The sequence below is a fragment of the Gekko japonicus genome, unplaced genomic scaffold, assembly GCF_001447785.1.
Source record: "Gekko japonicus isolate JY-2015 unplaced genomic scaffold, Gekko_japonicus_V1.1 scaffold1175, whole genome shotgun sequence".
NCBI classification, from domain to species: Eukaryota; Metazoa; Chordata; class Lepidosauria; order Squamata; family Gekkonidae; genus Gekko; species Gekko japonicus.
In genome coordinates, this window is record NW_015163123.1 from 387122 (window position 1) to 401402 (window position 14281).

The following is a 14281-nucleotide window of genomic DNA, read 5'->3' on the forward strand; positions in this document are numbered from 1 at the left end:
CCCTACACCAGACTTGTTTGCCTGCTGCCACGCAGCAGCAGGGAGCAGATTTCTAAAGCACTGCAGGGAACCAATTTGGATCCAGACCACCATGCGGGAGGAGGAGGGACTTTTGCCTCCTCCCTGCCCGGTTTCCCCAAACCGAAACATCCCCAGAAGGTGTGAGTTGCCCCATTCTGAAGCTGCATGTGGACCCAATTTGTTTTCAAATGTCCCATCCAGTTTAGCCCTTAGTAGACAGTCTTGGTCTCTTAAGAAGATTACAGGGTTGCCAGCCTCCAGGTGGGGCCCGGAGTTCCCCTGGCATCCCGACGGATCGCCAGCTGACAGAGCTCAGTTTCCCTGGAGGAGGTGGCCGCTTTGGAGGGTGGGCTGAATGGCTTTATACCTTGCTGAGGCCCCTCCCTTCCCCAGGCTCCACCCCCAAATCTCCAGGAATTTCCCAATACAGAGTTGGCAACCCTGTGAAACAACTGCTTGACACCAATGAATCTGTAGCCCTGTAAAAGACATTTCGTTCTGACTGGACTGTAAAGGCTCCTCTGTTGGCGGAAAGTGCCGTCAAGCCACAGCTGACTTATGGCGACCGTGCAGAGTTCTTGTTGTGTCCGCTGACCGCCACCGGGGGCCAGCGAATACCCCAGAGCTTGACTCTGGGAGAACAATGGGAACTAGGCTCCTAGTCTCTCCACTGGGGGAACCAATGGGACCGTGGCAAGAGATTTGAACCCACCAACGGGACCTAGGAGTGTGCCCCCAGGTGTGTATAAGTTGGCCAGCTGGCCGTTCGTCTTTGTCTTTGTTGTGTACCAGTAAACCACTCTGATCACTACATCGGTCTCAGTGGCTTCTACATGCGTCTAACCCACTACACTTCACTCCCCCTCCCCACAACAGACACCCTGTGAGGCAGGTGGAGCTGAGAAAGCTCTTTTGAGAACTGTTCTTGAGAGAACAGCTCTGAGAGAACATCTCTGATAGAACTTGTGACTGACCCAAGGTCACACCAGCAGCTGCACGTGGAGGAGTGAGGAATCAAACCTGGCTCTCCCAGATTAGAGTCCACCACTACATCGGTCTCAGTGGTTTCTTCATGCGTCTAACCCACTACACAATAATGGCGACGAAGGTGGGATCCCGCTGAGCAATCCAGCCGGGCTGTCGGGACTCGGAGAGGGAAGACAACGCACCGCTACCTACGCTCCTCCGAACGATGAGCAACGAGCAAGCCGCTTCCCAGCCGCAGCCGCAACCGACCAGCACAATGGCCCTTGCTCCGGGATCAGGGCTGGTACCGCCCTTCGGTACAAACCGGGCACAGCAATGGGGAGCCTGGATCACCGGCCTGAAGCAAGTCCCACTACACAATAGTTCTCAAGGCAGGAGACGTTCAGAGGTGGCTTCCCCATCGCCTGCCTCCGCGTCACACCCCTGGAACTGCTTGGCGGTCTCCCATCCAACTACTTAACCAGGCCGTCCCTGCGTGGCTTCCGAAACCTGATGGGCTCAGGCTAGCCTCGGCTCCCCAGGTCAGGGCTAAGGCTACCATACCTGCATTGAACATGTGTATGAAGTCAAGGCCGTGTGTGACGATCCTCCTCATTTTGTCCATAATATCCGCTCTAAGAACTCCTTGGGGCTGAGGACCAACTTCCACGCCTGAATGCGAAGGAAGGAAAGGTCAGTGCCCCTTCCTCTTGGGGACAAGCCAGCGAATATTTGAAGACCGGTATCCCAGCCAACGTTCCCTCTAAGCTGTGGAGTCTTGTGAGCAGAAATCATGCTTTGTGAGCTCCTGGCATTAAAGTTGTGAGCGAGCGGTTTGGCTGCTGCATAAATTAGTTTGCTCCTTCCTGAGCTAAGACAAAAATCTGCGAGCCGGAGGCTAAAAAACTGTGAGCTAGCTCACACTAACTCAGCTTAGAGGGGACACTGATCACCTTTGGTTCAGTGAAACATTCTCGGCAACTTACATTTTTTCCTTCCTAACAGTACACAAGCCAATCCATTCAGCCTGCTGGAGGGGCTAATGTCTCAATCTTTTCTTTAGATTTGCCAACATCCTTCTTGAAATACGACACCCCCCTCTTCAGAAACAGCTCTTCTGCCTCATTACTAGTTCCACTCACCTTTCCAGCTCACCGTAGTTTATAGTCTTACAACTAGTATACACATTTTCTGAGACCAAAATCAGCACAGTTTGTAGTCTACCTCAAGTGCTTTGGCCTTTCCTGCAGTTAGGAATGAATAAATCTATGCAGCCTCTGCCTTGGGCGAGACTGGAGCATTCCCTCACTCCTGGGGTATAGCAGAACGACTGGGAACAAGCTGCCTATTGTATCTCTGCATGAGTCTCTGGCCTGAGCCCACCTGTTTCAGGTACATCTAGAATAGCAAATCCAGGGGTCATTTCGTAGAAAAAGAGGTGCAGGAGCTCATTAGCATAACATTAGCATAAGTGTGTCAGAAGGCAACACCCACCACTCAGGCTTCCACTGGACTGTTTTGGACTGCTAGATGTGTGTCAGGTTCCACAGCCAGCAATCGAGTACACGTTTATCAGAAAGGTTATACTTTATTGCAGATCTATAGATGCATTAACAAAGTCACTGTTAAGAATGGTGTCGCCCCTACAAGCATAATGGGATATAGGGTATTCGTAATGCACACACCCCTTCCTTAGGCCAATTAGCCACATTCCCGCACTCGGGAGAAGGAGCCCCAGGCCGTTAGAGCCGAAGCTGAGAACCGAAAGCGCTCCCACGGTTCCCTGAAGTCCAAACAACTCACACCACCTGCAAGGCCATAGATAAGCAAGCGTTACAGAAGCAAAGAAAGAATGCAGTGATACTTGAGAAACCCCCAACCCTTATGACAGCATAGCTGACACTATGGGGGGGGGGGGAACGCGCAGATCTGCCCTCACAGAGGATGGAGAGCTTGTACCTGAAGGCGTGCTGGGGAGGGGGCTCTGCAACTTACCTGGCTGCTTCTTGCTCCTCGTGGCCCAACTGAGGGCTGCAAGGAGCAGGGGTGGGGCTTGTTGCATGTGCCCACCCCCTGGGCTCATTACTGCCAGAGTTCCGCTCCTGTGCACTCCTGCAGGAAATGACCCCTGTACAGGATTAAGCCCCTCAAGCCAGTCCAGGGGTGAGAGGTAATCCTGTACTTTTACAGTACATTAAACAACAACTCAGGAGGTAGGCTAAACCCTCTCTGGTTTCAGAACAATATGCCACCAAAACCTCTACATTAGTTCCCCCCAACCTGAGATTAGAGGTTCAAACTCTCAGCTGGTATCTGGAACTTAACACATTAGCAACTCACTCAGAGATGCACACTTTTACTCTTACAAAGGTAGCTTAAATGGTGAGCAGAAGGCCTAGCCCCGAGATGCCCCACTGTAGCTATGGGCCTGGTACTCCTCCTTTTTCTCTCTTGCTGCTCCATTGAGTGAGTGCAGGGAATGCTGTGAAGGGCCGGCAGGTTGCCTGCCCCAGGGAGGGAGGCAACCAGTGTTCCCTCTAAGCTGAGTTAGTGTGAGCTAACTCATGGTTTTTTAGTCCCCAGCTCACAGATTTTTTTTCTGAGCTCAGGAAGGAGGGCTCCAGAGCAAGCTAATTGATGCAGGAGCCAAATCGCTCACTCACAGCTTTAATGCCAGTCGCTCACAAAGCACAATTTTTGCTCACAAGACTCCACAGCTTAGAGGGAACGTTGGAGGCAACTAGTAAGCCTAGCAGGGGATGAACTGGGACCACAGCTAAGCTCAGTTTTCCCAAACTCAAATGGCTGCGATCTGTCCCGTTGGAAGAAACGTACAGGCAACATTTGTGCAATGCCTGGGGAGACCCATTCAAAGATCTCCCAGTGACGCAACCCTTAATCACCCTCTTATCCGAGGACACAATTCCATATTATTCACTGAGAACTGGACAATACTAATAATTTTCATATTTACCAACAGGGTATTTTGCTATCGACCGGGTCGTAGCGTATTTCAGGCTAGGGTGCTCAATCACGAAAACGGCACAGGTTTCTGGAGCCAAGGCATCCTGTGGGAAATATTTAATTTTTTTCCATTATGCAAACAAAAAAAAAACTACTGAGGACAGTTATTAATAGTCAGCCTGTGATATTCATCCCATTTCCTACAGTCCTACAATACACAGGACCTCTTCAGAAAATGCACAAAGTGGTTGTTGTTTTTTTATTACAGCACGCATGCTCCGCTGAACTTTGCCATGTGCTGATATAAATGAACATGATCTTCAATGTTCATTCAACAGCAAAGGGGGAAATTAATGTCGTGGGGCACATTCTCCTGCCTTTAGGGCAGTTTCCAATTTATTTATTTTTTTAAAGCTAACAAAGTCTCTCGGCAAATTTCTTTCCATATGGCTCCTGTATTTAGCTTAGGTACATGACATTCTTCACATATCCTCGAGTGTACGGTGACCTTTCGGTGGGCATAAATAGTTAAATAGGAACGCAAAGATTAAACATCATATCGTGTTGGGGGGGAAATGACAACATTCAGCTCAACTTAAAGCAGATCCCGATGACCTCACCATTGAATTCATTGTTCTTTTCTGCATCCTGCCTCCTCCTCCTCCTCCTGGGCAAACATCTGCCTTATTGATTTCACAGCGGCCACAGCATAGATCATATGCAGCAGTTATAAGAGACTGCTCTCTCCTCCCACCTTGCTCTTTTTGTAGCAGGAGCTCCTTTGCATATTAGGCCACACACCCCTGATGTAGCCAATCCTCCAAGAGCTTACAGTAGCCCCAGTAAGAAGAGCTCTGTAAGCTCTTGGAGGATTGGCTACACTAGGGGTGTGTGGCTTAATATGCAAAGGAGCTCCTGCTACAAAAAGAGCCCTGCCGGCGGCCTGATGCAAGAATTCTCTTGGATGTTACAGAATCTATTTTTAGCATTTCTAACTTTGGGAAACCCTGAGGCGGGACAAATTAATGATACCGCTTTGTTCACCGTTCCCTGGGTCCCATGGTAGGGTCCTGATCCCATAAGAGCATTCCCTTCCAGGGCCCTGATCCCATAAGAACATTGCCAACTCTTGATTTAAAACAGGGTTCCCCCACCTGGTGCCTGGTATCATAATGCCCCTGTATAAATCGATGGTACGTCCTCATTTGGAGTACTGTGCACAGTTCTGGTCACCGCACCTCAAAAAGGATATTATAGCATTGGAAAAGGTGAAGAAAAGGGTAGCTAGAATGATAAAAGGGTTGGATCACTTCCCCTATGAAGAAAGGATGAAGCGCTTGGGGCTCTCTAGCTTGGAGAAATGATGGCCGAGGGGTGACATGATCGAGGCTTATAAGATTATGCATGGGGTAGAGCAGGTAGAGAAAGAAGAACTTTTCTCCTTTTCTCACAATACAAGAACTCATGGGCACTCCATGAAACTGCTGAGTGGTTGGTTTAGAATGGATAAAAGGAAGTACTTCTTCACCCAAAGAGTGATTAACTCATGGAATTCACTGCCACAGGAGGTGGTGGCAGCTACAAGCATGGACAGCTTCAAGAGGGAATGAGATAAACATATGGAGCAGAGATCCATCAGTGGCTGTTAGCCACAAGGTATAGATAGGAACTCTCAGGTTGGGGCAAGTGATGCTCTGTGTTCTTGGTGCTTGAGGGGCCAACAGTGGGAGGGCTTCTAGTGTCCTGGCCCCACTGCTGGACCTCCTGATGGCACCTGGTATTTTTGGCCACTGTGTGACAGAGTGTTGGACTAGATGGGCCATTGGCCTGATCCGACATTGGCTTCTCTTATGTTCTTATGTTCCCTTTGGTGCCTGCGGAGCGTTTCAGAAAGTGGGTGGGCCCATTGTCAGGCAGGGCTCATTATTGGCTTCCCTCATTCAAATGGAAGAGTTTTCCACTGGAGGATGTGGAAGACTGGAAATCAACTGGGCTTTGCTTGGTCAGTGTGTGGTTCCACTTCATTCCTTCTTCAGGATTTCATTCGTCCCAGGAGGTGTGAAGAGGGAGGTATTCTGTTCGGTTCCACTTCATTAGGCAGCCATTTTGGGTTTGGCTCTGTTATGTACGCGGACCACCACTAGGGGTCCGTGGCAAAGACTGGAGCTTGGCTCCCCTGGACAATAGGAACATAGGATCCTAGTTGGACAGACCATGAGATTAGAGAAAACACATGTATTAGAGAAACAGATGAGGAGCTTAGAGAATAGATAGCACCTGGGAAGAAGGGAAGGTGGAAACAGTTGATTGTAAATGACAATAAAAGACGGAAACTGAGAACACCGAGGAGGATGGAGAGCAGAGAGAACGAAACCCAGAGAGAAGGGCGGTATGCTGCTCAGAGCGAAGTTTGGAGTGTGCTGAAACACCCGATGCGCTCGGTCTGAGGTGTTGGTTTCCTGATTTAGTGAATCCTCACAACGGCGACCGGTCCCCTGGCGTCTGGCAGGGAGCAGGATCGTGACACATTCTGAGATGTGGAGGGCGGAGTGTAATGGAGTTAGGGTAAAGGAGCTGCCCACCAAAGGGGATGAAGTAGCCTGCCGTTGACGCTGCTGTTGCTCAGCTACCAGTGCAAGGGATACCAGCTTCCGGGTGGAGTCTGAGGGTCCCCTGGAATTATGGCATATCTCCAGACGACAGAGATCAATTCCCCTGGAGAAAATGGCTGCTTTGGAGGCAATTGCACTCCCCTGAGGTCCCTGCCCTCCCCAGGCTCCACCCCCAAATCTCCAGGAGTTTCCCAACCAGGAACTGGCAACCCTACACAGGCCCTCACAGAGGCAAAGAGAATCCTGGGCCACTTCCATTTTTGAGACCCCCTGCTGAAAACGAGAGGTTGGGAAGGGTAGTATTTCTGTTTCTGTAACTATGACCAAAGTAAGAGTTAACAACCAAAAGTGTAAATCTGAGGGGGGGCCCCCCAAGAATGTGAGGGCCGGGCTAAATGGCCCTGCTGGGCCCCCCTCTGATGCCCTGACCCTACACCCCCATCCCCCGCCAGCAGCCGGGGGGGGGGGATGAGACACCTGGCAATCCCAGTGACCACCCATCCTGCCTTCCTCAACTCGATGGAATGGGCGAGGGGGGCGGGGAAACTGCTATACGGCAAATACAGATATTGGCGTCCCAACCAAGGCAAACAGTACCTTTTGGTGTGGGGCTGATTGACACTTGGGAAAGGGCATCTCCCGCTGCCTGGCCACCCTGACCCTGACCCAAATCTTGCCCTGCAGATGCTATTTCTAGATGGGAGATTGAATAACGTATCGCGAACATGTCATCGAGTTCAGCTTTGAGCAATAACCATGGTGCTGATTTCTGCTGCAAAAACTTTTGGAAACCAGGCTACGGTTCTGGCTTTTGTATGCATATACGTTCTTTTCTTGAAAACTGGCAACCGGCCTCGTTGTACAAAGAATAAAAAAACATCAGTCTTGGTTTTTTTCCTGATCAGCTGGAATCCCTGTTGCAAAGTCACCCATATCCCTTTCCTACAATGTCTCCAGAGTCACTCAGGTGTTAAAAGGAAGCTCTGACTACCCCAGCGATACCAATGGTTGCTTACATATCACATGAATTAAAATACATATATCCTGATTGCTGTGGTTCTTGTGCTGGTAATAGGAGGCATAAGATAAAAGCACATTATTCTGTCTCTGGGTGACACTGGGAGGCCCAGTGATTCTGTCAGTGTTCCGTCTATGCCCTGATTTATAGTACTAGGATGTTAAAACATTCTGACACACAACAGCTAAGAAAGTACAGGCTTTGACCTTTGCTACCTTAATATAACGACACAGCTGAATGGTAAAGTCATCCCTGGAGGTTTCCAGTATGAGAGTGCTGCCCATATTAGCTGTTGTGTTGTGAAGATCAAAGATAAGGTCATAGGCTTCTGTGTGGCTACCTTTTGGACCAAACATGGAATTGATTTCTTGAGCCCTTTTCACTTCGTATGGAGTATCATCTGTAACTTTCATCCTGTTGACAGAAATATGAAAACATCATTTCAACAGACATGGCTATTTCACATTTTAAAAAGAACCAATTCTTCTTTTAACTGTCCCAAACGAAGAACTAAGGGGAACCCTAAGTAAGGTAGGAAGGTGCCTTAAAAATGTTTTAAATAAATAAAAATACACATGTGTCGTTCCATTCTCCTTCTTCAAAAAATAGGATGCAGCTACCAGGGGTCATTTCATAGAAAAAGAGGTGCAGCTTATTAGCATAACTTATTAGCATTACTTATTTGCATATGCCACACCCCCTGACATCACAGGAAGTGCGTCAGAAGGCAATACCCACCACTCAGGCTCCACTGGACTGTTTTGGATTGCTAGCTATGGGGGGGGGGATGTGCAGATCTGCCCTCACAGAGGAGGGAGAGCTTGTACCTGAAGGTGGGCAGAGGGCGGCTCTGCAGAGGGCGGATTTGACCACATGGATCTGGAGGGGGAAAAGGGGAAAAATATAATATGTTTTCCAAAGAGCTTACTTTTTAGAATGTCTACAAATGCAGCTGTTGTGGTTGTGATTTAAGGAACTATTTTGACCTCTGCTGGTGAAAACTTGCTGGCCCTACAAACTTCCCCTAGCACAGCGCAGAGCCACTTGGGGAGACCTGATTTTCAGCAGCAAAATGTGACAAAGGGAAGTGATTTAAAAACTCTTCTTGCCCTTTAAATTGCAACTATGGGCTTTTACGTGTCCTCATGTTCCTGGAGTGTGAATTCCTGTTTCCTGGGTTGGGTGAGTCTGTTCTGTGCATGTTATTCTCCCTCTGGTGGACAATTCGATATTACACTGAGCTATGTCTGGCATAAAAACCTGCAGTTTAAACCTGCAGGAAGGTATATGGGACATAAACCATTGTAATATCAAATCAACCACTAGAGGGAGCAAAACATGTGCAGAACAGACCCCCTCCCAAAGAAACAGGAACTTACAAATGAGGGAAATGAGAATGCAGAAAACCTCTATTTAGTAGCTCAATTCAAATACCTTTTATTGGCATACAATATTCAAAGCGTTTCCCAATAATACAATCCAAGAGAAATTATAAAATAGATAGTCGTGGCTATGTCAGGCCTAACTCAAGTTGTCACAAGTTAGATTTGACCATACAAAAGATGCCTGAATCATAAAATAAACTGGCATTCCAAACTTTTAAACTTAAGTTTTTAAACTTATAAATTAAGAATCATTAATATGATCAGGGTTACTCTTCCGTTTTATAAAACAATGGAGAAACTTAGCGGTCAGTTCAATGATCTCCAGATCTCGTGAAGCAAGGAGAAATTGTACCTTGATTCTATCTGATTGGCCTGCTACCATCCTAAGGGGGGCTTCTATACACTCCACTCGAATGTCATTTAACAATTTACAGTGTAAGAGTACGTGCTCAACAGTTTCTATTTCACTTCTGTTACACCTTCTGACACACTTCCGGTGACGTCATGGGGTGTGGCATATGCAAATGAGTTATGCTAATGAGCTCCTGCAACTCTTTTTCTACGAAATGACCCCTGGGGGGGTTTAATTCAGATCGGGACCACAACATGGAAGGAGCAGGGAGGTTAGCCTTCCTCCACCGAGCAGTTTTCCTTACCCAAAACAGCCTCGGGGGGGTGCCATTTGCCCCACTGGGGAGCTGGACATGTACTGACAGACTACATGGGCAGCTTCTCAAGGAGGCGTAGCCCCCTCAGGGCCATTTTGGGCCAGGAAAAGAGCCTGAGCCTGAACCCCCTTCTCCCCCTGCCCTGCAGTCCTGATCAGAATCGGGGCCCTGCACGTTTGGGAATGAGTTCCCAGCAGTGCAACTTGTGGCTGATGGTGGGAGAGTCAGGGAACCCTTGAGACTCACCTCTTTTTATTGCATAATTGGCAGCAGACGGTAGCATTTGCTGCTCCCAATCAGTAACACTGACTTTTCAGGTTGTGTACACCCCAAAACAAAGAGCATTTGTTATTTCTGAGGGCCCTGTCACTGAAGATCACCCAAATTCTTCTGGTGGAGGCTGCAATTTGGAGCAGAGGACTGGTGGGAGGTGAAGGGGGGAGGGACTACACCAGTTTGGTGTAGTGGTTAAGTGCGCGGACTCTAATCTGGGAGAACCGGGTTTGATTCCCCACTCCTCCACTTGCACCTGCTGGATGACCTTGGGCAGGCCATAGTTCTGATAAGAGCTGTTCTTGAAAAAGAGCAGTTTCTGTCAGAGCTCTCTCAGCCCCACCTACCTCACAGGGTGCCTGTTGTGGGGAGGGGAAGGGAAAGGAGTTTGTAAGCCGCTCTGAGACACCTTTGGGTAGTGAAGGGTGGAGTATAAATCCAATCTCCTCTTCTTCTTCTATTATTTATTTATTTTGTTGGATTTCTATCCCGCCCTCCCTGCATAGCAGGCTCAGTGAACAATATACAGCATACAAAGAATTAAAAACAGTTAAAATGCCAATAAAATACAACAACATTCCTCTGGTACAAGTCATAGTTAAAGCCTCACAGATGCAATCTATTTCAGGTTTGGGTCCTTAGATGGTAATGCAGATCTGATCCACTGAGGGAAGGCCCAATGGGGGGGGGGCGCCGGCCGCCCTAACTAAAAGCCTGGCAGAAGAGCTCCGTCTTGCAGGCCCTGAGCTACTGTAAAAGGTCCCACAGGGCCCTGATTTCATAGGGGAGCTCATTCCACCAGGTAGGGGCCACGGCTGAAAAGGCCATGGCCCTCGTTGAGGCAAGACGGTCCTGCAGTTTGTGGACCTTGAGTTTAGCCCCTTCCACCCAGAGGTATGATCATCACACACTGCATGTCATTTTAAATTTTGCCTCATGCTACATGAGCACTGTTATATGGAGGGTTTAACAAAAGCATATTGATGCTGACCCAATAGAGCATATACAGAGTGGCAGCCCTTTTTAGAGAGACAGTGTCTTGCTGAATATCTGTTCCTTCACATTCCGCTGCACAAAAAGCTGATCAGCAGGATTCCAGCGTTTGACAGGGTTTGGCATATTCATATTCGAATCAGGCAAGGAATTTTGCATGAAGCGCTTGTTTACTCAGCTTGTCACGTGGACAGCAAAACGTGCACAGAAGCCAGTTAGATGACTGCTAATAAAGTGACAAATAGCCAAAATAGCTTCCAATGTGTGTCGTAATTTTTGCATTAGTCTTCTTCTGCAGAAAGGCAAGCCACTGTTAAGTTTACTGTCAGCATATTAAGTTTCTTGCTCAACTAGTAATATGGACTTTGGTAGGTGATGAAACCAGCAAGAAGTTCTCATAAAAAAAAAATATATCCATGATCTGCTTCACTGCTCCCACTAGCAGGTTAGAACAACATTTAATTAATTTATGTGACTCATCCTTCTATGCCATCCACTGTATTAAAAAACACTTTAAAATTATAATAGCAATAATATCATTAATAATCATCGTATGGCATTGTGTGTAGAATAGCCAGGAGATCCTAAGAGTGTCTGGCAACCAGACGTTTTGGCTCTTTTAGCGTTATGCAACGCTAAGTGGCGAGATAGACCTGTTTTTAAATCAAGAGACATTCAGAGGTGGTTTGCCAATTGCCTGCCGCTGAGTCGCAGCTCCGGTATTCCTTGGAGGTCGCCCTTCCAAATTATAACAGTAGATTACATTTTGAAATAGGGATGCCAGCCTCCAAGTGGGACCTGGGGATCCCCCAGAATTACTGCTTATCTCTAGACTACAGAGATCCAGTCCCCTGGAGAAAATGGATGCTTTGAAGGGTGGGCTTTATGGCACTGTACCCCTCTGAGGTTCCAGTCCTCCCCAGGCTCTCCCCACAAATCTCCAGGAGTTTCCCAGTCACCCTACCCTCCACCCCCACCCCCTGCCGGTGACCAGGGAGGGCCTGGCGACCCTAATGCAGAGAGACGCAGTCTCTATACTGAAAATAGATCTGCAGATTTACTTTGGGCTCTGTGATGCTGCTGCCTGTGCTGTCCAACAAAGCTAAAATTGCACAGGAAGTTCATTCCAGGACACTAAACACGGCACGCTCAGATTAACGGCCGTACTTTAGTTTTACACACATACAGCAAACCAGCACAAACTCACAATAAACGTTTATCCTGGCTGTTAGCATCCTGTGGAATTAGCTTTTCTTTTCCTTTTTAAGCAAAGTGCATCATTTTAAATGCTTGTTCCTTATTAACTTGATGCGGCTGTACTGTAAAGATCATTAATTAATAAAGGCTGGAAACCAGGAAAGGCAACGGACTTGCCCTGTAGAATGTGTTTGTTTTGGGAGGCTATATATGTTGTCTTCATTTTGTCCGCTTATGTTGGAAGCATTGCCTATTTGGTCCCCCCCCATTATTTTATATCATATGCCACTGCACAAAAATAATGTTAAATATTAATGTTAGATTTGTATAATGTTAACAACTGTATTAATTGCAACAGGAAAAATACTGGTACGAGGAAACAGACAGTGGCACTAAAGCCAAGAGCCACGGGTTGAATTTGCACAAGGGAACGATGAAAATCAAGTGGGGATTTCCAGGTCGAAAGACTGGGGATGCAACATTCGCTAGCAGCACCCTTCTCCTTATTTTTGACTGACAGCCTCCGTCCATCTCTCACCCCCACACTGCAACCGGGCTTTCAAAATGCCTCAGCTTCAAAAGCAGCTTGAAACGCAAGAGGGGAGGAAGCTACTACAAAAAAAAATCACACACAAATCACAAGCCCAGAAGTCCCTTGAGCACAGAGAACAAACTGCTTGTTGTTTTGGATCCAAGCGAGGGGAAGTTTCTTGCAAACAATTGTGCTGATCCAGCAAAAACTAGTTTCCAGAGGATCTAACACACAACACACAGAATGCTGCTGCGGTAGGACCACAGTGAATAATCACATGTGGAGCCTTACCTCAAAAGGGCCCACCGGTACCCTAAAACGGGCCACTGGTTCCAGTGATAAAATGCCTATACTTTTGCACAACACACAGGCACACAGTGTATGGCTGCTTACCCAAGATGCTCAGCGTCAAAAACACGGTTCAGGTCACAGTCAACATACCGGCAACATTTTTCAACAGCTCTTGGATTGGCAATAAAAGGCTTCACCTCCAACCCTGGTCTCTGGATCTCAGTCCCGTCTTCCTGCCAGTGCTTGACCAGAAACACTCCGGATAACTCGTTGCCATGAGTTCCTCCAAAGATAGCAATCCTTCGCACGGGAGCTTCTCGTACAACCTGACAGGGAGTCATTCTGTGAAGCAACGTGAAGGGCCTCTGCAAACCAAAACAGAAATGACTTTTTAAAAAAACCACAGTTGGAACAAGTGACCTAAATAGAAGAACACAAAGTTTCAGATTTGTTGTTTTAATTCCTGTTCTGTCTGGACTGAATGTTAACTGAAAAAGAAACATTTCCCTACCAAGTCTTTTCTGCCACATGGGTGTTCCTGAAACTCTCTCCTCTGCCAAGACCGGCCCTTCTCTTTACTATATTTGGATAATAACATGTAGGGAATCTTCTTAAGAGAACATGTAACTCGTATGACCTGTATCTACAGTGACAGGAGATTTCCTCACTCACAACAGCAGAGGAGAGAAGGCATTTTTTTTGCACAATGTGTGCCAACAAATACTGACAATCAATGTTCCCTCTAGTTTTTCCCTCCTACTGAGCAGAGTAGTTCACATCCTGAGCAGAATGGAACTGCTGTAATCAGGGCTATTTTTGGGCAGGAACGCACAGGAACGGAGTTCCGGCTGGCTCCCGAGTTGGCCACGCCCAGCAGGAACTGATTAGCATAATAGGCCACACCCGACAGCAGAAACTCATTCGGATTGGATACATTAGGGGTGTGTGGCCTAACATGCAAAGGAGTTCCTGCTCCAAAAAAAAGGCCCTGGGTTTACAAACAAGGTAAACAGAATAAGGAGCAAAAGGTGGGTGTGGCTGGATAACCACACTTCTGGTAACATGTGGGTGTGGCCTAATGTGCTAATGAGCTGTGCTGTCAGGGGTGTGGCCCAATATGCTAATGAGTTCCTGTAGTTGGGTGTGGCCTATTATGCTAATGAGTTCCTGCTTGGCATTTTCTACAAAAAGAGCCCCTGGCTGTAATCTTAAAATGGGCACTGGGCAGTTTTGGAACCTGCATGGCTCCAGACTGCTGCTGACTGGGGCTTCCTGGGTTAATGAGCGGCCACTCACCAGCAGAGTTTACAGGGAACACTGTCAACGACAATAGTTTTTTTTTAAAGCCAAGTTGGCTGAAA

The 14281-nt window shown here is 47.6% G+C and overlaps 1 protein-coding gene across 1 annotated transcript in view; it reads right to left on the reverse strand.

Annotated features, from left to right (window-relative positions):
* Positions 1-13263, reverse strand: part of ASPA (aspartoacylase) — a 16684-nt gene extending 3421 nt beyond the window's left edge. Inside the window, exons 1-4 of the mRNA XM_015406881.1 lie at positions 13023-13263; positions 7797-7995; positions 3962-4055; positions 1552-1659 (exon numbers count right to left, since the gene is read on the reverse strand). Coding sequence (XP_015262367.1) covers positions 1552-1659; positions 3962-4055; positions 7797-7995; positions 13023-13261 — 640 coding nt within the window. The 5' untranslated portion in view covers positions 13262-13263. The remainder of the gene's footprint in view (positions 1-1551; positions 1660-3961; positions 4056-7796; positions 7996-13022) is intronic.
* Between the last annotated feature and the right edge of the window lie 1018 nt (positions 13264-14281).